The 23,616-nt window shown below is 41.1% G+C and overlaps 2 protein-coding genes across 3 annotated transcripts in view; both read left to right on the top strand.

Annotated features, from left to right (window-relative positions):
• The window catches only part of LOC124869873 (laminin subunit alpha-3-like), a 98,494-nt gene extending 88,324 nt beyond the window's left edge, over positions 1 to 10,170 (top strand). Inside the window, exons 75-77 of the mRNA XM_047368073.1 lie at positions 133 to 226; positions 7,175 to 7,294; positions 8,988 to 10,170. Coding sequence (XP_047224029.1) covers positions 133 to 226; positions 7,175 to 7,294; positions 8,988 to 9,130 — 357 coding nt within the window. The 3' untranslated portion in view covers positions 9,131 to 10,170. The remainder of the gene's footprint in view (positions 1 to 132; positions 227 to 7,174; positions 7,295 to 8,987) is intronic.
• Positions 10,171 to 11,536: 1,366 nt separating this feature from the next.
• On the top strand, positions 11,537 to 23,590 carry LOC124870653 (tetratricopeptide repeat protein 39C-like). Of its 2 annotated transcripts, none has more exons than XM_047369475.1 (14): positions 11,537 to 12,015; positions 12,960 to 13,008; positions 15,103 to 15,231; positions 15,334 to 15,451; positions 15,525 to 15,924; positions 18,891 to 19,059; positions 19,171 to 19,264; positions 19,353 to 19,460; positions 20,502 to 20,611; positions 20,713 to 20,836; positions 20,946 to 21,043; positions 21,228 to 21,332; positions 21,432 to 21,470; positions 22,870 to 23,590. In XM_047369475.1, the coding sequence occupies exons 1-14, from the start codon at positions 11,870 to 11,872 to the stop codon at positions 22,957 to 22,959; spliced, it is 1,779 nt and encodes a 592-aa protein (XP_047225431.1). In that variant the 5' UTR covers positions 11,537 to 11,869; the 3' UTR covers positions 22,960 to 23,590. The 2 variants fall into 2 exon arrangements, with proteins under 2 accessions (XP_047225431.1, XP_047225432.1); XM_047369476.1 differs by having other exon boundaries at positions 15,337 to 15,451.
• Positions 23,591 to 23,616: the final 26 nt, after the last annotated feature.

Genomic DNA, 23,616 nt, shown 5'->3' on the forward strand with positions numbered 1-23,616 from the left:
ACAATACAAATGAAACAGTATAAACATATCTACAATATAATATAAATAAATGTGCACAGTTTTAAGTGAGTGAGAGTAAATGTAGAGCCATATAGGATGCAAGAGTGAATCAGTGAATGTTCTCATTCGCAGGTGGTGGCACAGGTGAACAATGGAAGAGGAGAGTACATGACATCAGTGAAGCCAAAAACGTCTTTATGCGATGGAATGTTTCATAAAATTTCAGGTAAAACACAGCATAAGATTGTACTTGTGCCTGATACACATATCAACCAAAGGTGAAATAATGCAGTCACATGTTTTATATTTTTTATATCAATTACAAACGCCCCTGGCCAAAAAAAAAAGACAAAGAAAAACACAGATTTGATTAATTATGGAGCAAAATGTTTGCCAAAATATGCAGGGATATGACATTTATTTCCCTGGTACCATATTTTTTTATCACGTCTGTGTAAACATGAATACAGTGTTGGACCACTGCACACGCTGAAAACATCCTGAGATCCAATCGAAACAAGTTTTATTTGAAAACACTCAACCATATATGGAAAATCATGTAACAGGAGAGCAAAGCTTGCATTTCTTGCACAGTGAAATGAATTAAAGATTTTTTTTTTATTAGCATTCGCAAAATAATATATTTTTTGACTTGCCTCTTTGTGTTGTTGGAAATACCCCAAACTGTTGTGTTGCTGAGTCTTCTGGGGAAAAAACTTGTTTGAATATACATAAACCCATCAGCATCTGTCCGGCCTCCTGACCAAAGCAGGACCCCTCAACTTCAACTGTCAATTCTGGTTCTAGCTCAGAAATGCAACATAAATCCATGTTACACAGACAAACAAGCTACCACAAAACCTTCAGAAGTTAATAGTCAGTCCGGTTACATTAGGTACAACTAGATGAGTTGCATTAGCAGGAAAAAGTGCTTCTTGTGCTCTTAACTGTCTTGGCTAATGGCTATGGTATGCTTTAAAATTGATTACAATCGTTTCATTTATTCTCATTATAATAAATGAGGAAGGGCAATAATCATTGTCAGCCCATATGTGTTAGATTTGTAATCATAAAGGATAAAGCATGTTGTAAATACCACTGCTGCTCCAGAACACCATTTGCTGTTTCAATTCAATCTTCAATTCAGTTTATTTATATAGCGCCAATTCACAACACATGTCGTCTCAAGGCACTTCACAAGTCAGGTACATACATTCCAATTAATCCTAACCGTTGAACAGTGCAGCCAGATACAGTTATTTATTCAAATTGGATAAAAAGTTTTTCTATCTAAGGAAACCCAGCAGATTGCATCCAGTCAGTGACTTGCAGCATTCACTCCTCATGGATGAGCATGTAGCGACAGTGGACAGTCACTGGCGTTGACTTTGCAGCAATCCTTCATACAGAGCATGCATGTAGCGACAGTGGAGAGGAAAAACTCCCTTTTAACAGGAAGAAACCTCCTGCAGAACCAGGCTCAGTGTGAGCGGCCATCTGCCACGACCAACTGGGGGTTTGAGAGAACAGAGCAGAGACACAAAAAGAACACAGAAGCACTGATCCAGGAGTACTTTCTATAGGAAGGAAAAGTAAATGTTAATGGATGTAGCTCCTTTAGTCGTTTCATCTAGAAAGAAAGAACAGACAAACTCTGAGCCAGTTTTCAAGGTTAGAGTCTGAAAGAGAGCACATAGAGTTAGTCACAGTAAAAGCTCAGTCAGTAGCTAGGTTTAGGAGAGAGAAAGGGTTAAACACTGAAAGACAGGGCCATGTGGATCATCGGTAGAGGGTGAGCATTAAGTTGTTGCCAGCAGAAGCTTGGACGATGTCCCCCTCCAGAAAGGTGTCACAGGTAGACACAGAGTCAGGCCAGGTGTAGCTTCTAGGAAGAGAAAAGAGAGAGAACAAAGTTAAAAGCTGAAATAACAGTAAATAATGCAAAATTGGAGAGTAGTGTGAGAATGTAGCGAAGAGGGTGAAAGTGGTCATTATGGCCCCCAGCAGCCTAAGCCTATAGCAGCATAACTACAGAGATAGCTCAGGATAACCTAAGCCACTCTAACTATAAACTTTATCAAAAAGGAAAGTTTTAAGCCTAGCCTTAAAAGTAGACAGGGTGTCTGCCTCACAGACCAAAACCGGGAGCTGGTTCCACAGGAGAGGAGCCTAATAACTAAAGGATCTGCCTCCCATTCTACTTCTAGATACTCTAGGAACCACCAGTAAACCTGCAGTCTGAGAACAAAGTGCTCTGTTAGGAACATATGGAACAATCAAATCTCTGATGTATGATGGAGCTAGATCATTAAGGGCTTTATATGTGAGGAGGAGAATTTTAAATTCTATTCTGGATTTAACAGGGAGCCAATTAAGGAAAGCTAAAGTAGGAGAAATATGATCTCTTTTTAATTTTCATCAGAACTCTTGCTGCAGCATTTTGAATCAGCTGAAGGCTTTTAACTGCATTTCGTGGACATCCTGATAGTAAAGAATTACAATAGTCCAGCTCCACAGGATCAAAACAGTCCAAACACAGATCAGGTTCTACAGTTACTTCCAATGTTGCCTCACTTGCAGAGGATGAAGTAATCATCTTCGGGAGTATGTCAAAGATTTTATTTTTAATAGAATCAATTCTATTAAGAAGAATCCCATAAAGTCATGACTACTGAGAGCTAAGGGAATGGATGTTTGTTTACATTAGCATGGTAAAACTTATCAATTAAAATAATGATTAAGTCTCAAAACATGATATTCCATAAAATGAATGTTTCTGCTTAACATCTTCAAAACAGTCATCTCATCTTACATATTCAACAAAATTACTACAAATAACACAACATACCAATCTGGGTCGCCCAGGCATAGACTATTGAATCAGCTGCTCGGTCAGCTCAGTCTTCCAGGTTTTGTGGGCTCATCCATGCACTGCTGCAGCCCCTCAGGTATTCAGACAACAAGAGTAGCATCCTTTTGATGGCTGCTGGTCAGGTTCTGTGTTTCACAACTGGGTGATTGTTCAGCTACTTCCAGTTCCATCTCAAATTCTTGTTCATTTTTTTCAAAACCAGTGGACTAACTGCTAAACTAGTGTCAAAATTGTATTCTTATATCATTAAAACACAAAACATTAAAAAGTGGTGCATAGTGGTGGGAGAAGGCTTTTAAGGTTACACAGCGAGAATCTGATGCCAGCCTGTTCACAAGCAACCAGGTAAAAAAAGACAATTACCCATTTGTTTAACTTCACTCAATTACAGAAACCAGCTCAGACTCAAGCAGCAGAATATAAAAATAATTAAAATTGTCTTTGTTTATGTAACTATTGAATTATAAAGGTTTTCCTTAGAATGCATACATCTGCATTTGTAAACTGCCCTGTGTAAAGTATTTTTAAATTTTCCCTTACTTTTTGGCTGTCTTTGCAGTCTTCACTGTGCCTTCATAGAGTCAGAGTCCAGGTACAATGTATTTATTAGGCATATTACTCCATTATTCTGCATGGGGACTTCATCGCCCACGTGGGAAATGACAGTGACACCTGGAGAGGCATGATCGGGAGGAATGGCCTCCCTGATCTGAATCCGAGCGGTGTTTTGTTATTGGACATCTGTGCTAGTCACGGATTGTCCATAATTAACACCATGTTCAAACATAAGGGTATCCATCAGTGCACTTGGCACCAGGATACCCTTGGCAGGAGGTCAATGATCAACTTTGTTGTCGTATCATCAGACCTTCGGCCGCATGTTTTGGAACCTCGGGTGAAGAGAGGGGCTGAGCTGTCCACTGATCACCACCTGGTGGTGAGTTGGATCTGCTGGGGGAGGAGAAAACCGGACAGACTTGGCAGGCCCAAGGGCATAGTGAAGGTCTGCTGGGAACGCCTGGCGGACCCCTTGGCCAGGGATGTATTCAACTCTCACCTCTGGGAGAGCTTTGACCAGATTCCGAGGGATGTTGGAGACATAGAGTCCGAGTGGACCATGTTCTCCGCATCTATTGTCAATGCTGCCGCCCGTAGCTGCGGCCGTAAGGTCTGCGGTGCCTGTCGCGGTGGCAATCCCCGAACCAGGTGGTGGACACCGGCAGTAAGGAACGCTGTCAAGCTGAAGAAGAAGTCCTATCGGCTGTGGTTGGCTTGTGGGACTCCTGAGGCGGTTGACGAGTACCGTGGGGCCAAGCGTGCCGCGGCCAGGCCGGTGGCAGAGGCAAAAACTCGGACCTGGGAGGAGTTCGGTGAGGCTATGGAGAAGGACTACCGGTTGGCCCCGAAGCGATTCTGGCAAACCGTCCGGCGCCTCAGGAGGGGGAAGCAGTGCTTCGCCAACACTGTTTACAATGGGGCTGGGGAGCTGCTGACCTGGACTGAGGACATTATCGGGCGGTGGAAGGAATACTTTGAGAATCTCCTCAATCCTGCCATCACGCATTCCCTGGTGGAAACAGAGGCTGGGGAGTCGGGGTTGGACTCTTTCATCACCCGGGCTGAAGTCACCAAGGTGGTTAAAAAGCTCCGCGGTGGCAGGGCTTAGGAGTTGGATGAGATCTGCCCTGACTACTTCAAGTCTTTGGATTGGCAGACTGGGGTGGTGGTCCCCCTACATAAGAAGGGTGACCGGAGGGTGTGTTCCAACTACAGGGGGATCACACTCCTCAGCCTCCCTGGTAAGGCCTACGCCAGGGTATTGGAGAGGAGAGTCCGGCCGATAGTCGAACCCCGGCTTCAGAAGGAGCAGTGTGGTTTTCGTCCTGGCCGTGGAATACTGGACCAGCTCTATACCCTCTACAGGGTACTCGAGGGTTCATGGGAGTTTGCCCAACCGGTCCACGTGTTTTGTGGACCTGGAGAAAGCATTCGACTGTGTCCCTCGTGATGCCCTGTGGGGGGTGCTCCAGGAGTATGGAATCGGTGGCCCTTTACTAGGGGCCATCCGGTCTCTGTACAAGCGGAGCAGGAGTTTGGTTCGCATTGCCGGCACTAAGTCGGACCTGTTCCCGGTACATGTAGGACTCCGGCAGGGCTGCCCTTTGTCACCGGTCCTGTTCATAACTTTTATGGACAGGATTTCTAGGCGCAGCCAAGGGCCGGAGCGGGTCTGGTTTGGGGACCAGAGGATTTCGTCTCTTCTTTTTGCAGATGACATGGTCCTGCTGGCCCCCTCTAGCCAAGACCTACAGCATGCGCTGGGGCGGTTCGCAGCCGAGTGTGAAGCGGCTGGGATGAAAATCAGCTCCTCCAAGTCCGAGGCCGTTGTTCTCGACCGGAAAAGGGTGGCTTGTCCTCTTCAGGTTGGAGGGGAGTTCCTGCCTCAAGTGGAGGAGTTTAAGTATCTCGGGGTCTTGTTCACCAGTGAGGGAAGAATGGAGCAGGAGATCGGTGCGGCTGCCACAGTAATGGGGGCGCTGTGCCGGTCCGTTGTGGTGAAGAGAGAGCTGAGCCGAAAAGCGAAGCTCTCGATTTACCGATCGGTCTACGTTCCTACCCTCACCTAAGGCCATGAACTTTGGGTCATGACCGAAAGAACGAGATCCCGGATACAAGCGGCTGAAATGAGCTTCCTCCATAGGGTGGGCGGGCACTCCCTTAGAGATAGAGTGAGGAGCTCAGCCATCCGGGAGGGGTTCGGAGCAGAGCCGCTGCTCCTCCACATCGAGAGGAGCCAGTTGAGGTGGCTTCGGCATCTATACCGGATGCCTCCTGGACGCCTTCCTCGGGAGGTTTTCCAGGCACGTCCTACCGGGAGGAGGCCCAGGGGACGACCCACGACACGCTGGAGGGACTATGTCTCTCGGCTGGCCTGGGAATGCCTTGGGCTACCCCGGAGGAGCTGGAGGAGGTGTCTGAGGAGAGGGACGTCTGGGCGTCTCTGCTGAGTCTGCGGCCCCCGCGACCCAGTCCCGGATAAAGCGGAGGACGACTAGTACGAGTACGAGAATGTTTTAAACAAAGTGGGTTAGGATTTCTGTTGACATGCCAGATTTTTTCTGCATTTTACAGTCTTTTTGTGCTCTCACAATGAGTTGTAGACCAGGGGTCTCAATCACCATTTACCTGGGGGCCACTGAAGGCAGACTCTGGGTGAAGCTGCGCCGCATCAGGTATTCCACAAAAAACAGGACAGACACGTCGGGGCGCCGTCCCCAACAATGTACACAGAGGCGTCTCCCACTTTTCCTGAAATTGTCTGTGCTCATCACCAACCTTTCTCTTCCCTTCAGGCTTTGAAAAAGACATGATTAGCGTGTTTGACAAGATATATATTCATGTCACTTAGTGTCACTCTCGAAATAAAGTTTGAAGTGTTTAGCCTTCAGCAACGCACGGAAAACATCATTTCAGCAATGTGCATCATTTCTTCGGCTTCTTTCTGTAACAACAGTATGGCGGAAAAAGAGCAGTGTGACAGCAGTTGCCTTTCTTTTTGCACTCTGTGTTTTTGGCTATAATGATGATGTGGACATCATGGCATTTGTAGGTTCATTCAGCTCTAGCTTGCGCAATGAAGGATGCTTCCACACACAATGCAGTAAAGTGCCATCCATAAAATCTCGCAGGCTGCATTAACAATAAACTTTCATATCAAGGTGGGGCCACAAAATGAGTTTGAGACCCCTCTTGAAGACTAACTCAGATCCTTGCTGATATAAACACCAGATAGTGAAAAGTTTTTACCCTATCCGATGGGATTGTGCTAACTCTGTCTTCGATCAATAACCATCACCTTGGTTTTGTCTTTGTTCGAGGAGAGATTGCTCCTCTGACATCAGGTTGTGAGTCCCACACCCTAGTTTCACCAAACGTTTATACCAACCATTGAATAATCTAGAACGTTTTTTCAGAATCAGTCTCTTTCCTCAAGATAAATTGTCACAGATAAAGTCTGCTCATCCAGGGGTTGATGCTTTTCTCTTTGTGTTGAAATTTTTGTAGCTTCAGCAGTTTCCTTGTTCAATTTGATTGGTTAATTAAGGCCAGTAAAGTTGAGTCCTCTAAAACGGAGGAGTCATTGTTTTACTGCAAAGGGTTAATAACGTCTTCAGCTAAAAGTTATTATAACTGCTGCTACATTGGTAAATATATAATATAAATACTCCAGTCAAAAAGTATTTGCTATTTATTCATTCCATGTAAGTTTTAGTATCAAATCTCTGCCATTTTTTCTCCTAGTAATCAAGAGAAAAAATGTTGTACAACTATCGGTGGACACAATAGACAACTACAAGATAGGGCCACCATCTTCCACCTTCCATACGACCAAAGACGCTCTTTATGTTGGTGGCATTCCTGGTGAGTATTTGTTTTTATAATGTTCTTAATTTGTTAAAGCTGTGCTTTCCCAGATATTACAATTAAATGTCAAAATAAATTATGAATGAAGAAAAAAAGAAATATGACGTCTCAGGTACAGATGTTTAAAAAGTGTTAGAATAGTTATCCTCTGTTACATTTGCAAAATTTCTGAAAATACAGGGGAGAAAATTTATACAGTGGGGAAAAATGTTTCATATAAAGAACTTTTCCATGTATTTATGTGATCTTACCACAAAATAAAAAGTGCCACAATTGTTGGCACCCTTAAAATACCTATGAATAAAAACGTTTCCAAGGCATTATTGTTATTTATGCATTACTATTTTTAGTCAATCATGGTGCCTAGGAACATTTAGTTATGAATAACTTACTGTTTCCATAGGGTATAAATCGTTTTTTTTTGCGGCACTAGTGGCCTTTATTTTTTGTTACTTTTCAAAAGTAGGCAGACAGGAAGTAGAATGTAGAGTGGGTGGGGGGGACACGAAGCACAGGCCTCCAGGGTCGGGACTCAAACCCAGGACAGCTGCGTCGAGAACTGAGGCCTCCGCATACGGGTCGCGCACTCTACCACTATGCCACCCGCCGTGCCTCCCTGGAGTATATGTTTAATGTGATATTGGGGCGAATTACTCCTCAAAATGGGAAAGAAAAGAGATTCAAGTTATGCAGGCTTGTGCTGATCTTTATCAGTCAGAAACTGATTAAAGAAATAGAACTACTAAGCTAGGGTTATCTTATCACCGTGCACAGTGAGGAGGATGGTAAGGAGGTAAAAAAAATAATCTCCGAAACTCACTGTTAGAAAATTGCAGTCAAGAGTGACATCTTGAAGTCACCAAATCTCCATGATAACCATTACATGCTATCTACAAGCCAACCAGCTGTGAAGGAGCACCAGGTTGGTCTGCCGTTAAGAACAAAGGATAAATATGTGCAAAAGTGCTGTAAGCCCACTGTTATGTGTTGCGGCATACTATATTGTAATAATGGACAATAATGTAAAATCTGCCAATAATCTAATTAATGTTTGCAGTTTTAAATCTATTGAAATCAATAAGGTAATACCTTAGCAATGTAATAGGGTTTTAAGCCAATAACGTAACAAACATATTTCCAGTAAATATAATAACACATGTAGGTCATATGACTACTGTTTTCTTCCTGAATTCTCCCACATTTCACAAAGTGATCTACCCAGCAAATGCACCTTGCAATCAATAATTTAAATGTATCTATCCATACATAAAATTAGGAAATTACATATCTAAGGAAATTAACAGCATTATAGATAAACATCTTGTCCAACAAATCATTTTTATATACCTTCTTACAGCCGTAATTATGTAGAGAGTGGTGCATAGTACAAATTCTTGAATGAATGAATAGGACGACTCTGTCTTCCACTATACATATTTTTTGATCAGCAAACTGCACAAAGAAAGGAAGGAAGAAATAAGTTATGCTTTTTCTGCATTTTTTTCTACACTGAATACGTGTACTTAAATATAAAGTTTCAAAACAAGATTTTGTTTCCATAAATGCACGACATTAAAGCATGCCACAAATTATATATTTTATATAAAAAACACTTTAACAAAGTATTGTATAAAAACAGTCAGCAATGTCCGCACAGATTTGTTTACTACTTGCACATTTGTTTTTACAGAGTCATTGATGCAACAGATGCTTCCTGTCAAATCCTCCTTTGTGGGATGTATCCAGGACATGAAGATCAACGACGTATCGGTCTCCTTTCACAGATCGTCAGGAGTTTTTGGCCCTGTCAACCTCAAGGAGTGTCCGGGCTGAGCAGTTACACCTCAGCGCGTTATGACTGAGCAAATCTTGGGACCATGTCCTTCACCAACTATGTGCAATCTGCTAAAAGAATGTGCCTGTGTGTCAGAATGTGTGGGATGTGTCTGAACAAATGTGCGTATGGAGGGGTGTAAGCAGCAGCTTACAGGTTTATAATTTTAGCCCTGCTCTATAACATTTCGGTATTTATTTTGTGATAAAATCAGATATCATGGCACCAATTCATGGACACATTTTCTAACTGTAACACAACCAGATGTGTGTCTCCATTGATTGTCAACAACCAAATGCTACTGAATAGACTTGTGACTGATTAATCAGGGGAATTCTTTATGAACAACCCAGCACTTTAAGAAAACAAGTGTTGCCTTCTAAGATGGCGCAGCATATGCGATGAAGATTACTTGCTTTGTTGTTCGATTGCAGTTTTTTTTCTGTTGGACTCCAAATTTTACTCTAGAATGATTGTGTTTACACCTACGGTGCTTAAGTCATTGCTGTTTCAGGGGCCTTCAAGCTATGATCTATTTATTTCCACCTCCCTGCATGTAGAGTTCTGCTTTGTAACTGGTTTAAAACACATGTGATCCTCACGTTTGGTCTGATTTACCTTCCCATTTTGCATTCCTTTTGCATGAAAATAATGATGTTTTCTGTGCCTTCTGTTCAAACCGTAAAAAAGCATTCATTTTAATTTCTATTTATTCTTTTTTTCTGTTAAGTAGCCTGAACGTATGCAGTTAGCATAGGTTTCACAGTTGTGGTTAATCATGAATTGGGACCATTAATAAAGAGCTGAGAGCAATTCAGCTGAGAACTAAATGTATTATAATTGCTTAAATTTCCCAGCAGGTGTTTACTTCTCTGTTTTCTTACATTCATACCACAATTATTAAGAAACGTGTTATAAAATGCAGTATAATTGGACATATTTGGACATGCATTCCTGCCTTATGACCGATTTTTAAACCCGTTCCATCATTGTTTTTATAATTGATGTGGCAATAAAAGATGATTTGATTTGTGCTTAAGGTGGCACTGGATTATTTTTCTTTCAACATAGTAATCAGAACATTATACCTCTATATGCAAATTTTACACATATACAGTTTATGTGGCTAAAGTAGTGAATTGGGTCATACAGTGAAACAGGAAATTGTATACTACTACTATCTAAATAAATGATCCAAAGCAAGCCCTGACCCCCCATGATTAAAATAACAATGCTGTTGACAAGGATATTAAGTCTTGGTTTTGTTTCTGTGGCAAAACTAGCATGAAATAATCAAACTTCTTAAACACAAACATAAAACTTCCTGTGAAGACTCAGATGATAAAAGATAAAATAAAAACTGAGATGGATAGATAAATAGATAGATAGATAGATAGATAGATAGATAGATAGATAGATAGATAGATAGATATTTCTACATTCTAAAACTGAGTTTTGCCAGTTTGTAATTTTAACAAAATATTCTGTCCGTTTGACAAAGTATTGTTGAAATAACATTGACTTACAAGTTAAAACAGGTAAAATATAACAAAATAAACATAAGAAAACAATCTGCATCACAAGCTGAATTAGTGATACATCTCAACTTGACTTGACAGCAGGTACGTTATCAGAAAGACAGAAAAACAAGTTGTCATTTCATTTTTGTTTTAAAATACAAAAATATTAAATTAAAACAAAGTTGTCTTTTGTGTTAAGACATTATGTGTAGACATACATTCTGTTTGATTTTCTTTTCATATTTAAAATAACAAAACAAAATAACCAAAAAATAGTTAGTTAATAAATTGTCCCATTGTTTTCATACTCTACACAGTAATACTTATCTTATAGAAGACACTGTTTATCCTGTAATTAAAGGTTTCCCACCCCACATACTTTTTCACCACAAAACAAATATTGATGATCAAATCCAGAAAGGGAACACATATTAAAACTCTGATGAGTTAGGACGGGTATAAGTACTTCATTTAAACAAAATGTCCCATTTCTATTGAATTGTGAGCTTGAAAAAACAGGTATGCCAACCATATATGGGCAGTACCATGACGGCTTGAAGCAAGCATCAACCCTTTGCAAAGTGCAAGCTAAGGTATAAGTAGTATCAATATAGGAGAAATTGGCCCGTTTGGTGGCGATTTCATGTTTTTACTATTTTAATTTGAAAAGAAAACCGAATTTTTACATATGCTAGTCAGTTTTTGGATCCTGATGAGAAAACATGCACAGATGAAATAACATTAATAATAATAATAATAATAATACTATATAAAAATACTTATTGTTTTTTAAGTTGAAACAATGTGTTAAATTTTACAGAGCAGTGTTCTGCTGGGTTTCTATTTTCCTAACCAAGACTTGAATAATTCCGGATGCACTTGAAGGCAGCACATTTCCTGTCTCCACAGGAACACAAACCGACGGTCAGGCAGGCGGCAGAATACGGAACACAGCGGCACAACCCTTCAGACAGAAGCGACGCTCAGCCCACACGTTCACAGTTGTTTGCCGCTAGTTATGTCGTCTCTTTGGGTCATTAGCCCGCTAATATAAACAGCACAGACATGACGGTGACCGTCCAGAACTGCGCCACGGGTTGAGACTGTTTTGACTGTAAGTAAACTATCCAGAATCACCGTACCGTCCTTACACAACCTCTCGGGTACCTATCACCGGCGGGGGCGGCGGCGGCGGCGGCGGCGGCATCTGGTGTCCTAATGGCGGACCCCACGCAGCCAGCTCCCAGGGGCTCCGAGGAGGAGAAGACGGAGGTTATAAACGACGCAGAGCTGGCTCTGAAAGGAATCAATATGCTGCTCAACAACGGATTTAAGGAAAGTGATGAGCTCTTCAGGACGCACAGGTCTGTGTGGGTCTCCAGGCAGCTTTCATGATCAACCACTGCCTGCAAATCATAAAATTAACTGGCATAGTCTGTGTTGTCATGTTTGCTTTTGGTTTGTATAGGCGCCAGCATCATAGTCCTACTTGGTGGGTTTCTCCTTATGATTGGGTCACAAGCTGGATTAGTGTTGTTTAATGCCCTCAGAAAAGACTCGCAGCCAGACTGACTTGTTTGTGGTCAAATAGTACATGACACGTTAATAAAATAGCTTATTTGTGTTTGATGGCAGGGCGTTGTAGTTGTTTCAACAATCTTTACTCTAAGTGCTTGTTTAACAAGCTGTCGTTCCTGAAATGCTTGTCCCAACTCAAGTTTTTCTATGAGCTCGTATACATTTACATACACTCCTTTTGGCTAACTTGAACTTGATCTAAAACACTTTGTTAGATGTTAATATAAATAAAACTATATCAGAGTTAGAAGGCTAATAAAAACTCCAATCTAACTCAACATTCTGAAGTATAGTCCATTTTATTGGTTTCAGACTTGGTATTCATTGTGCTGCCATGTTGTGTTGTTATGATAAGAGCTTATTATTATTTAAAGCAAAGGGTATGCTTTAAGCCTACATGTTGATGCCACAGAAGGCAGCCCCTATGTGTCCTGACCCCTGGTGAAAAGCAAAATGTCACAACTCCCACTAATTGCTCTGAGCACCTAGTGTCATCCTGCTTTGGCAGCATCAGCAAGAAAAAACATGAAGGGAAGTGAAAGACTCAAATGCATGCCAGAGTAAGCCATTTTACAGATATGGTTAGCCTGTTTTTAAAAACATTATGATGCATTTATGCCTTGGTAGCAGTGTTTGTTTGGGCTGTGAAACATACTTGTTGCAATAATGGCTTAAATCTAGTGTATTTTTACAAAGCCCCCTGCTTATGTTTTATTTCTTCTTTTTTTAGGAACCACAGTCCTTTGATGAGTTTTGGGGCAAGTTTTGTAAGTTTTCTGGTAAGTAGAGAAGCAAACTGTCATGTCAGCATGTTTAGTTTGACATCCTGTTCCTTTTTTACATTTTCATTTTAATCTTAAAATAAAAAAAAATTGTACCCAAGAAGTTGCATCAAGACAATTTAATGTGAAAGAGCATTAAAAGAAGGTTCAAAGGATACAGAGATCATGTACAGCAGGAGTGTCAAACTCGCGGCACGTGGGCCAATTGGGGCTCGTGGCAAGATATTTTGTGGTCCCACCTTGATATGAAAGTTTAATGTTCGTGGGGCGCGTAAGATTTTATGAATGGCCCTTTACCGCATTGCGTGTGGAAGGTCCCTTTTATTGTGTAAGCCAGAGCTGAACGAACCTACCAATTACAGTACGGTGTATGGCTTCCAGGGGCGGGCCATTGGCTGGGCTTGAAGCAAGCAAAGAATCATTTCACAATTCCGATGTTCAGCTGACGATGTCCCCGAGGGGAGTGGTCCTTTGACGAAGCAACTCAGCCAGCTCTACCCGCCGCGTTATATAGTCAACCGAACATCGGTGTTGGCTAGGACGTACAGCGCCGCTAGCTTAGCAGCGCCTGCTGCATCCGTGGAGTTATAGTTAAATGGCTACAGCCCATGGTTTGTATATAATAAATAAATAAAAGATACCTTTCAAAAAGCCCACATTTCTGTAATAAAAAAAAACGTTTTTTTATTGGTCTGATGTAATATTGTAATCTTAAATGTATTTTCAGTAGCTGTAAAGAGAAAATCCTCATAATTAACAGAAATGAAGGCTTGAAAACATCCATTTGTGTATATAATGTGTTTCACTTAATGAAATAAAAGAACTCTTCAACAATATTCTAATTTTTTGAATGGGTCTGTATGTAGGTGAAAAAAATAACACAGTTGCCGTGTTAATAACTTTTCATTTCTAAAGCGCCTTTCAAGCTCAACTCCACCCAAGGTGCATTATACCCAACCAGTAAACCACTAACAAGGAAAAAAAAGGGATTTAAATTATTTCCCATTTCAACTGGAATCTGGACCTTGCAGGAGCCAATCAAGTGTGTTACCATTCATCAAACCAGTTCATTTTAGTGTATATACACTTTAAAACATTAACAATAAAAAAAAGTTACAAACTCTTTAGGTGAATCAATTTTTTAGAGCAAAACTTAAGCAATTAACCCTGGTTATATTACTTGTTTCATTTTTAAAACCGTTACCCACAATGTCAATAAAAAGCTGTTTTTAAGAGAATGGCACACACAGTAGCCTAATCACCAATCAATCAACTGGAGTAAAGTATCACATAGAAACTAAAAGTCTTTCTAAAACCTGGCACTATGTTATAACTATTCACTATTAGAGACCTAACAGACCAGTACCCTACCCGGGGGATTTAAAGTCGCTCTGTATCAAGCCCAGTCTGTCTGTAATACACCACAGAGGTGAATTGTAATGCAAAAGACAAAAGGTGTGGCGTCAGTCCTATTCCTTCCAACAACTGTGTCACCAGTATAGTCTACTTTATATTAGCAAACTATGCCATGGTTGTGTGAAAGAGTTACAGTGATTGGAAGGAGCTGAAAGTTTTACACATAACCAGGCTGAATTCACTCTGGAGGGTTTAACTGCGTTTACAATGAAGTTGCTGTGTTAACTTTATTCTAAATATGCAATCTGTAAAATCACTCAAACTCTGTCAGCCCATTTAAAGTTAGTTTTCTTACAACAACATGTTGTCTTGCCCTAGAAAAACCTACAGTTGGTTAGAAGAGAAGTTACACAAGGCTGACAAACAATCTGTCACTCATTTGGCTCCGACACTAAAAAAAGAAACTGAATTGCTGCTCCAGCTAAATATTGTGGACAAATCTATTTTGGAGAGAGCGATTGTTTAATGTAATGAAGCCCTCCATAAAGGTCAGCAGATGTTTTCTGAAAGAATATACAAGATATTTTATACCATTTAAAGTCTAAAGCACTTATAGGATTTCAGTTTTATTTCCTGCTTTCTGGGCTCTGCTGCTCATCCAAAGATGTAAGAATCAAATGTTTTTGCTTTAAGTTACATTTAAGAAATAATCATCTGGCTGTGTTTTGTTTATAGAATGCTGTATTGACATTTGAAGAGGAGAAAATGCAGATGGCTTTTGAGGACCTCAAATCCACAGAGAGGTTGTGTGAGAGCCAAAATGCCAGTGTTATAGAAACCATTAAAAACAAGATAAAGCGGAGTGTGAGTATCCTACTTAATCTATATGTTTAATTGTAGATAAATGTCTGAAGAATTATTGCAGTTTGCCTGAAAGTTGGAGTAGATAAGTGTTGTGTGCTGTAGCAGGTGGACTCCCAGAGGTCGAGGATGGCTGCTGTGGACCGACTGCAGCGGCAGATCATCATCGCAGACTGCCAGGTTTACCTTGCAGTTCTGTCTTTCATAAAACAAGAGCTGTCAGGTATTGAGTAGTAAAATAATTCAGTAAAATACCAAAGTGAGTTTCACTGAGCTCAGCCTTCACTCCCTTTCAGCATATATCAAAGGAGGCTGGATCCTCCGCAAAGCCTGGAAGATGTATAACAAATGTTACGTTGACATCACGCATCTACAAGAAGGCAACAGCAGGAGGGCGTCTGAACAGCAAGCAGTGTCCTCACTGCCATCTACCTCAGATCTTTCCTATAGCAGCCGATCCTCTTCAACTAGACCAAGTCAGTCTCAGAGACTGGATGGCATCAGCCCAGAGGTTCTTGACCGGCTGAAAGGATCTGTGAGCTTTGGTTATGGCCTTTTCCACCTGTGTATCTCCATGGTGCCGCCCCACCTGCTGAAGATCGTTAACCTGCTGGGCTTTCCCGGAGATCGCCATCAAGGCCTCTCAGCGCTCACGTATGCCAGTGAAAGTAAAGACATGAAGGCTCCATTAGCTACGTGAGTATGTTTGTGAATACAGCGCCTGGCAGAAGTGTTCTTACCCAGTTAACTTTGCAACATATTGTCATGTTACAAGCCCAAACGTCAGTGTATGTATTGGAATTTTATTTGATACGCCATCACGGGTCAATGCATAGATGTGATATGGAAGTAAAAAATTCTATTGTTGTTAAGACCTGTGAAACCCCCTGAGTCAATACTCATTAACTAGGAGATAATTCAGCCATTAATTAATTCAGTTTTGTTGTTGCACAGGCACATCTAAAACATCCAGGTTAACGGCTCTGAGTTGGCTACCTCTAATCCAAACCATCACTTCGTAGCTGTGGCTCAATGGGCTCGTTGTTCTGGTGGAACGGGAATATACACTGCTCAAAGAAATAAAGGGAACACTTAAACAACTCAATATAACTCCAAGTAAATCAAACTTCTGTGAAATCAAACTGTCCACTTAGGAAGCAACACTGATTAACAATCAATTTCACATGATGTTGTCCAAATAGAATAGACAACAGGGGGAAATCTTTGGCGATTAGCAAAACACTCAATAAAGGAGTGGTTCTGCAGGTGGGGACCACAGACCACTTCTCAGTACCTTTGCTTTCTGGCTGATGTTTTGGTCACTTTTGAACGTTGGTGGTGCTTTCACACTCGTGGTAGCATGAGACGGACTCTACAACCCACACAAGTGGCTCAGGTAGTGCAACTCATCCAGGATGGCACATCAATGCGAGCTGTGGCAAGAAGGTTTGCTGTGTCTGTCAGCGTAGTGTCCAGAGCCTGGAGGCGATACCAGGAGACCGGCCAGTACACCAGGAGACGTGGAGGAGGCCGCAGGAGGGCAACAACCCAGCAGCAGGACCACTACTTCCGCCTTTATGCAAGGAGGAACAGGAGGAGCACTGCCAGAGCAATGCAAAATGACCTCCAGCAGGCCACAAATGTGCATGTGTCTGCACAAACGGTTAGAAACCGACTCCATGAGGATGGTATGAGGGTCCAACATTCACAAATGGGGGTTGACAGGACGCTTGACATTTGCCAGAGAACACCAGGATTGGCAAATTGTCCACTGGCGCCCTGTGCTCTTCACAGATGAAAGCAGGTTCACACTGAGCACATGTGACAGACGTGACAGAGTCTGGAGACACCGTGGAGAGCGACCTGCTGCCTTCAGCATGACTGGTTTGGCAGTGGGTAAGTAATGGTGTGGGGTGGCATTTCTTTGGAGGGGCACATGGCCCTCCAGAGAAGGGCTAGACCTCATGTGGCTGGAGTGTGTCAGCAGTTCCTGCAAGATGAAGATATTTAAGCTATGGACTGGCCCGCCCGTTCCCCAGACCTGAATCTGATTGAGCACATCTGGGACATCATGTTTCGCTCCATCCACCAACGTCACGTTGCACCACAGACTGTCCAGGAGTTGGCGGATGCTTTAGTCCAGGTCTGGGACGAGATCTCTCAGGAGACCATCCACCGTCTCATCAGGAGCATCTCCAGGCGTTGTAGGGAGGTCATACAGACACGTGGAGGCCACACACAATACTGAGCCTCATTTTGACTTGTTTTAAGGACATTACATCAAAGTTGGATCAGCCTGTAGTGTGTTTTTCCACTTTAATTTTGTGTGTGTCTCCAAATCCAGGCCTCCATTGGTTAATAAATTTGATTTCCAGTGATGATTTTTGTGTGATTTTGTTGTCAGCAGATTCAACTTTGTACAGAACAAAGTATTCAATGAGAATATTTCATTCATTCAGATCTAGGATGTATTATTTGAGTTTTCCCTTTATTTTTTTGAGCAGTGTATATATATATATATACACCGTGTGTATATATATATATATATATATATATATATATACACCGTGTATATATATATATATATATATATATATATATATATAAGCCTTTTGCAGACTACCTGGTATGTGTAGCATCCCTGTCCCCTGCAAATGAAAAATCCACCCCACAGCATGATGCTGCCACCACCACAATAGCCTCTTTCAGATCACAGTTCTGTAAAAAGAGCACAACCATCCCTTTAAGGATAACTTTGTCCTGTCCTTTCACATCATACCAGTTGATCTGTCCAGATCATGGGCCTTGTGTGCTTACACAGCGTTGTCTGGGATTACAAAACCCAAGGGGTGTGGTTTACAACTGGCAGCATTCACCTGGGCAATGCAAAAGATGTATGGAAGATTTCCTGAGGGGAAAACCCCCAAAGTGGTGAGTTTATGTTGCAATGCTCCTCCAGGGTTTTCAAATGCATTCGGTGCTTTAAATGTCAAACATGTTCTCCCCGTATTACCCGCTACAGTTCAGAGTAGTTATGGGTCTGTGAGTAACTCCCAACATGAATCAGGGGCGTAACATTGGTGGACTTAAGCCCCTGTTCCATGTCTCGGGTTGGGAGGAACACGTGTAGATCAAGAAGCATTGATCTGAAAGGGGTCCTGTTTATGGTATGTTCATGGTGATGTGTATGAATGTTAGTTTTCCACCTCTTTCCTTTATGCAGTATGTTTCTTGTGGAGCACATAGACAACATGTTTTCCTGTAAACAAATTCTCCCACTTGAGCTTTGGAACTTTGCAGCTCCTCCAGAGTTACCACAGGCCTCTTAAATGCTTCTCTGAATAATGCATTCTTTATCCTTTAGCCTGTCAGTTACAGGGCCTTCACAGAACAACTATATTTATACCAATATTATTTTGGGGGGGGAAGAGAGATGGGTAAAAATATTTTGGAAGGCGCTGTAACAGAAAAGCTGAAGTGGTACATTTTGATAGAAACTCCTAAACAAAGAAATAAAAGCTAAATGTGTTGCCAAGGGAAGGGACTGGAGCTTTGCTGTATCGCTTTCCAAGTCATGTCTTATTATTATTATTATTGAATCATTTCTTAATTTAGGTTTTTTAATTAAAATCAGGAGTTATCTTTCCTTATGTTCATTACAGCCTGGCCCTGCTGTGGTACCACACAGTGGTGCAGCCTTTCTTTGCTCTGGATGGCTCAGACACACAAGCTGGATTAATGGAAGCTAAATGCATACTTAAACAGAGGGAGGCCACCTACCCAAAATCCTCTCTCTTCATCTTTTTCAAAGGCAGAGTACAACGCCTTGAGGTAAAGACATCCAAAAAGAAAACCAAAATATTGCTTTCTACTTGTCAATGTCTCCTGATTTGAGATAGCACATGGTAGCTAAAACTATGAAATTACTTTTTTTTTTTCTAGTGCCAGATCAGTAGTGCCCTGACATCCTTCAATGAAGCCTTAGATCTGGCCTCTGACCAGAGGGAGATTCAACATGTGTGTTTATATGAAATAGGTAATATTTTTCCTCCACAGGTTTCTAACCTCAATGCTCGGCGATCGTCGGCCGTAAATTCTTAAGTTTTTATTTTTGGCTGTTTCAGGTTGGTGCAGCATGATCGAACTGAACTATGGTGAGGCCTTCAGAGCGTTTGAGCGACTGAAGGCAGAGTCTCGCTGGTCCCAGTGCTACTACGCCTATTTAACAGGAGGTAATACTGAGCCTAAAATAAGGCTTATTGTGCCTTGCAAAACTATTTATACTCCTGGATTTTTACTACTGTCATAAACTTGGAATCTCATCTAATAGACCAACATTTAGTAAGGCAATATTGGGATGTGGAATAAACGTGAGGCATGGTTTTCAAAATTTTTTCCTAATAAAAATCTGAAAAGTGTGGCATACATTCAGACCCCTCCCTTGGGTCAAAACCTTATACAACCACATTTTGCTGCAGTTAAACCTTTAGGTCTTTTGGCATATCTTTAGCCTTATGTTTGCCAAAATATGACTTATACCATTATGCTATGAGGCTAACAATAACCATTTTCCCTCAGCTTTTGCATATCTTGAGACTGAAATTGTCCTTTCTTCTTTGAAAAACAGCTCAATTAGATGGAATAGAGAACATCTGTGAAAATCAGTGTTCAAGTCTTAACACAGATTCTCAACTCGATTCATGTCTGGACTATTTTAATTTATTATTCTCTGACGTAAACCATTCCATTGTAGCTTGGCTGTATGTTTTAGCTTGTTGTCTTGCTCGGTACCATTCTCAATTTTCTCACAGGATTATCTTTTATTTAGCTCCATCCATCTTCTGAACAACTCCGACCAGATTCTCTGTCCTTCTTAAAGAAAAGCAGTCCCCCAGCATGATGCTGCCACCACCATGACTCACTGTCTGGATGCTGTGGTCAGGGTGATGTGCAGGCGTATTATTACTGAGGAAAATGTCTGCATAGGTGGACTCTATTTAATGTTTATGTAACTTGGAACGCAATAGGTTGTGCTTCATTTAAGGGTCCCAAGGTAAAGAGGGGCAAAATACAGATGCACGTCACACTGTATTATATTCCCTCCACTTGACAATTATGTGTACCTTTCTTAGTCCATCACAAAAAATCTTGCTAAAATATGTTTGTAATGTGACCAACTGGGAAAACATTGAAGGAATCTGAATATTTTTCTAAGGCACGGTGATTTGTTCTGTCTGAAGTCTTTAACTTGTAGTATCTGCCATCTTTTGTAGTGTGCCAGGGGGGCACAGGTGACCTGGAGGGTGCTGTTGCAACCTTCAAAGATGTTCAAACACTTTTCAAACGCAAGAATAATCAGATAGAGGTGTTTTCCTTGCAGAGGGTGAGCAATTATCTGGCTTGTTTTCTGTTTTTTTTTTTTTTTTTTGCATCGTAAAATGCAACAAGAATCACTGACTTGTACTTATTAACATTTTCCCTCAGGCTGAGAAGCTCCGGAGCCAAGGCCTATCCAGAGAGCTCTGCATTTTGTCTGTGATTGAGATTCTGTATCTGTGGAAAGCCCTGCCCAACTGCTCCTCTGCCAAGCTGCAGACGATGACTCATGGTAAACACTGTAAAATATGGCATCTGGTTAAAAGACCACTATCTCTCGAATTATCTCCCGATTGCTGTTCCGTTTTGGAACATAAGCACAGTGGTTGTTTTTGTTTCAGTTTTGCAGGAGATGGAAGATGCATCATGGACTGGCCTGAAAAACCTGCTTCTTGGTGCCATAAGCAGATGTCTCCTTAATACTAAAGATGCTGTGCAGGTACACGTGTAGTAAATAATGCAATGTTTTCCTGACTCACAGCATGCTTCACTTCACTTATTAGCTGCTCTTACCGAGTTGTCATTAATCTATGCATTTATTAGCGCCCACTATAAATGGATGCTATGGTGATTAGCTAACCCTGTTTTCTTTCCAGCGTGTAATTACAAATCTTTCCCAACAGTATTTTCATCTGGCTGCGAGGGACGAGGTTGGACGTCAGTGCAATTCTTACGTGCAGCCCTACTCCTGCTACGAACTGGGCTGTGTCCTGCTAAATTCTCCAGAGGTACAGTTTCTGTCTATGTTGTGGAGTGAGGTCTTCTTTCTCATCTCATCCCACAGTCACATGATATCAATATTTCATTTTGTGTTTTTTTCCCCCCAGACTGCAGCAAAGGGCCGAATGCTAATGCTTCAAGCTAAGGTACTTCAAGGATTCATTTACTTTTTCTCCTTTGCTACATGAATTCTAAGATTCGTAATCTAGTTAACTCCTCAATCACACTCTTATTGTCCAATAACTGAAGCTGTTTGAAAAATCTGTAATGAAAATATTTTAGTTTAAAAGAGACTTGAAAGCTGCGATGGACTGGCGACCTGTCCAGGGTGTACCCCGCCTCTCGCCCATAGACTGCTGGAGATAGGCACCAGCTCCCCCGCGACCCACTATGGAATAAGCGGTAGAAAATGACAGACAGACAGAGACTTGAAAGACCTTTAATTTTCTTTTTTTTTTTTTGCTGTTCAGAAATAAGAGACATAAAGACACTCAGTTCTCTAGAGCAGATGACCCTGTTAACAGGAAAGCTTTTGCTCCACTCAAGCTGAAGTTGGTGTATGGTTTAGTGGTCTGGTCGTGTATTAAACCTGATGCTCTTTGAAGTCATTGTGTCCCTGAAACTGGAAAGGTCAGGGCCAGATTGCAGAATCATGGGACCGCAAAATTACACTTATGAATACATTTCTGTAGACCTAATATAATAAAGATTTCTAATAAATAGCAGACAGATGAAGCAGCGAGCAAAACTGGCACTTCTACAGGAGCTTACCAACTGTAATACTGGTCAGTAATTATTTACATTAGGATCAAAGGTGACTTCACATCTTGTGTGTGAGAAAGCAGTCGGTGTTGCACAGCTCTGCAGACGGACAGGATTCCACACTATTTTGAAACGAGGACACAATTATTAGAGTTTTCATTTTAAATTGCCTTTAGCATTCTGTATTAGCATATAGCATGATTAGTAGACCCTTAGTGTAACAGTCATACTCAAAACAATAAAAAAAAAGGTAAGTGAATCTTTTTCTCTTAGTGAAAACTTTTGGCGCCAAGAGTGCCGTTGTCAACTAAACCTGTCATCACTGCAGAGTAAAATTGTCTTAATTCGGCTCTCATTTTGAAGAGCGACTTGTTTTAATTAACAAGAATATGTTAAAATGGACAAACGTTAGTGCAATTCATACAACAATTAACTCAAAATAAAATAAGAAAGTAGCATTTAAACATTTAGAACAGAAACAGCCATCCAGAGATGCTTTCTTCAGTGTCCTTAAAGTATGTTGAAAAACCTTCAGTTCAGCTAAGCTGCACAGCTTCAGGGCCTGTTGTAGTTTGTTCCAAGTAGAAGTAGAACTGTAAATATATTCAGAACATTTTTTAATAATACCTTGAAGAAAAGACAGAGGGCTAAAACTACTGTGTTCTCTCCTAGCCTGCCTGCCAAGTCTGTACATCTACTGGATGTTTATTTGCTAAAAGAGGTTTTTTTTTTTCAAAGGAGGAAGAATTTTCTAATTCACTCTTTCTGGATCTCTTCTTGCAGGAGGACTACGCTGGCTATGATTTTGAGAACAGACTCCATGTACGTATCCACTCAGCGCTCGCCTGTATGAGAGGAGAAGACCAGCCTTGATGTTTGATCAGCACCTTAATCAAAATGGCTCCCAGAAAATCAAAGTACCCTATTGTTTTATTGTGTTTTTATTTCAATGTTATGAGGTAAAAACATCGCCATACAAAAGCTTTTTATGGGAGGAACCTTCCAAGTTTTACATACCAGTTGCTGTACTGCACAATAAATTAGCACATATCGTTTTTTTTATGTTACGGGTGGTTTGTTTTAAAAGGTAGATGGTGGTTAAATAAAAACGTCTGCACCTTTAACATATCAGGCAGATTTGTAAAATTTGTCCTCACATAGCAAGTCATGTCAGGTAGAGAGACTGCACATATAAAATATTATTAGCACATCAACAGATTAACTCTTGTGCTTCAAGCTGATATGACCTTAGTCTTGGTTTCTTGTCATCTGTGTTGTAAAGAGTTTGCTAATCCATCGACTTGAAAGATAAGTGACTTTTTTGTCCTACTTGGAGCAGAGTTCTTTTTTTTTTTTTTTTGGGTGTAAATGTTTTAAATACGTTTAGTAAATGTGCAGAGATTGGTCCACTTCTAAGTGGTGTAAATGCACAATAATGCTCTATATTGTGAACAGGTTTTACTTTACATTTGTTATAAGATTAATAAAAACACTGTAAATGGAATATCTCTTTAGAGCAATTGCACTTTG

The sequence above is a fragment of the Girardinichthys multiradiatus genome, chromosome 6, assembly GCF_021462225.1.
Source record: "Girardinichthys multiradiatus isolate DD_20200921_A chromosome 6, DD_fGirMul_XY1, whole genome shotgun sequence".
Lineage (NCBI taxonomy): Eukaryota > Metazoa > Chordata > Actinopteri > Cyprinodontiformes > Goodeidae > Girardinichthys > Girardinichthys multiradiatus.

Excerpts from the sequence above, each read along its gene's own strand:
- LOC124870653 (XM_047369475.1), top strand. The coding sequence starts at position 11,870 with ATGGCGGACCCCACGCAGCCAGCTCCCAGGGGCTCCGAGGAGGAGAAG. Across the intron at positions 15,925-18,890 it reads ATGAAGGCTCCATTAGCTAC|CCTGGCCCTGCTGTGGTACC; the intron begins GTGAGTATGTTT and ends TGTTCATTACAG. Across the intron at positions 19,461-20,501 it reads CTACGCCTATTTAACAGGAG|TGTGCCAGGGGGGCACAGGT; the intron begins GTAATACTGAGC and ends CATCTTTTGTAG.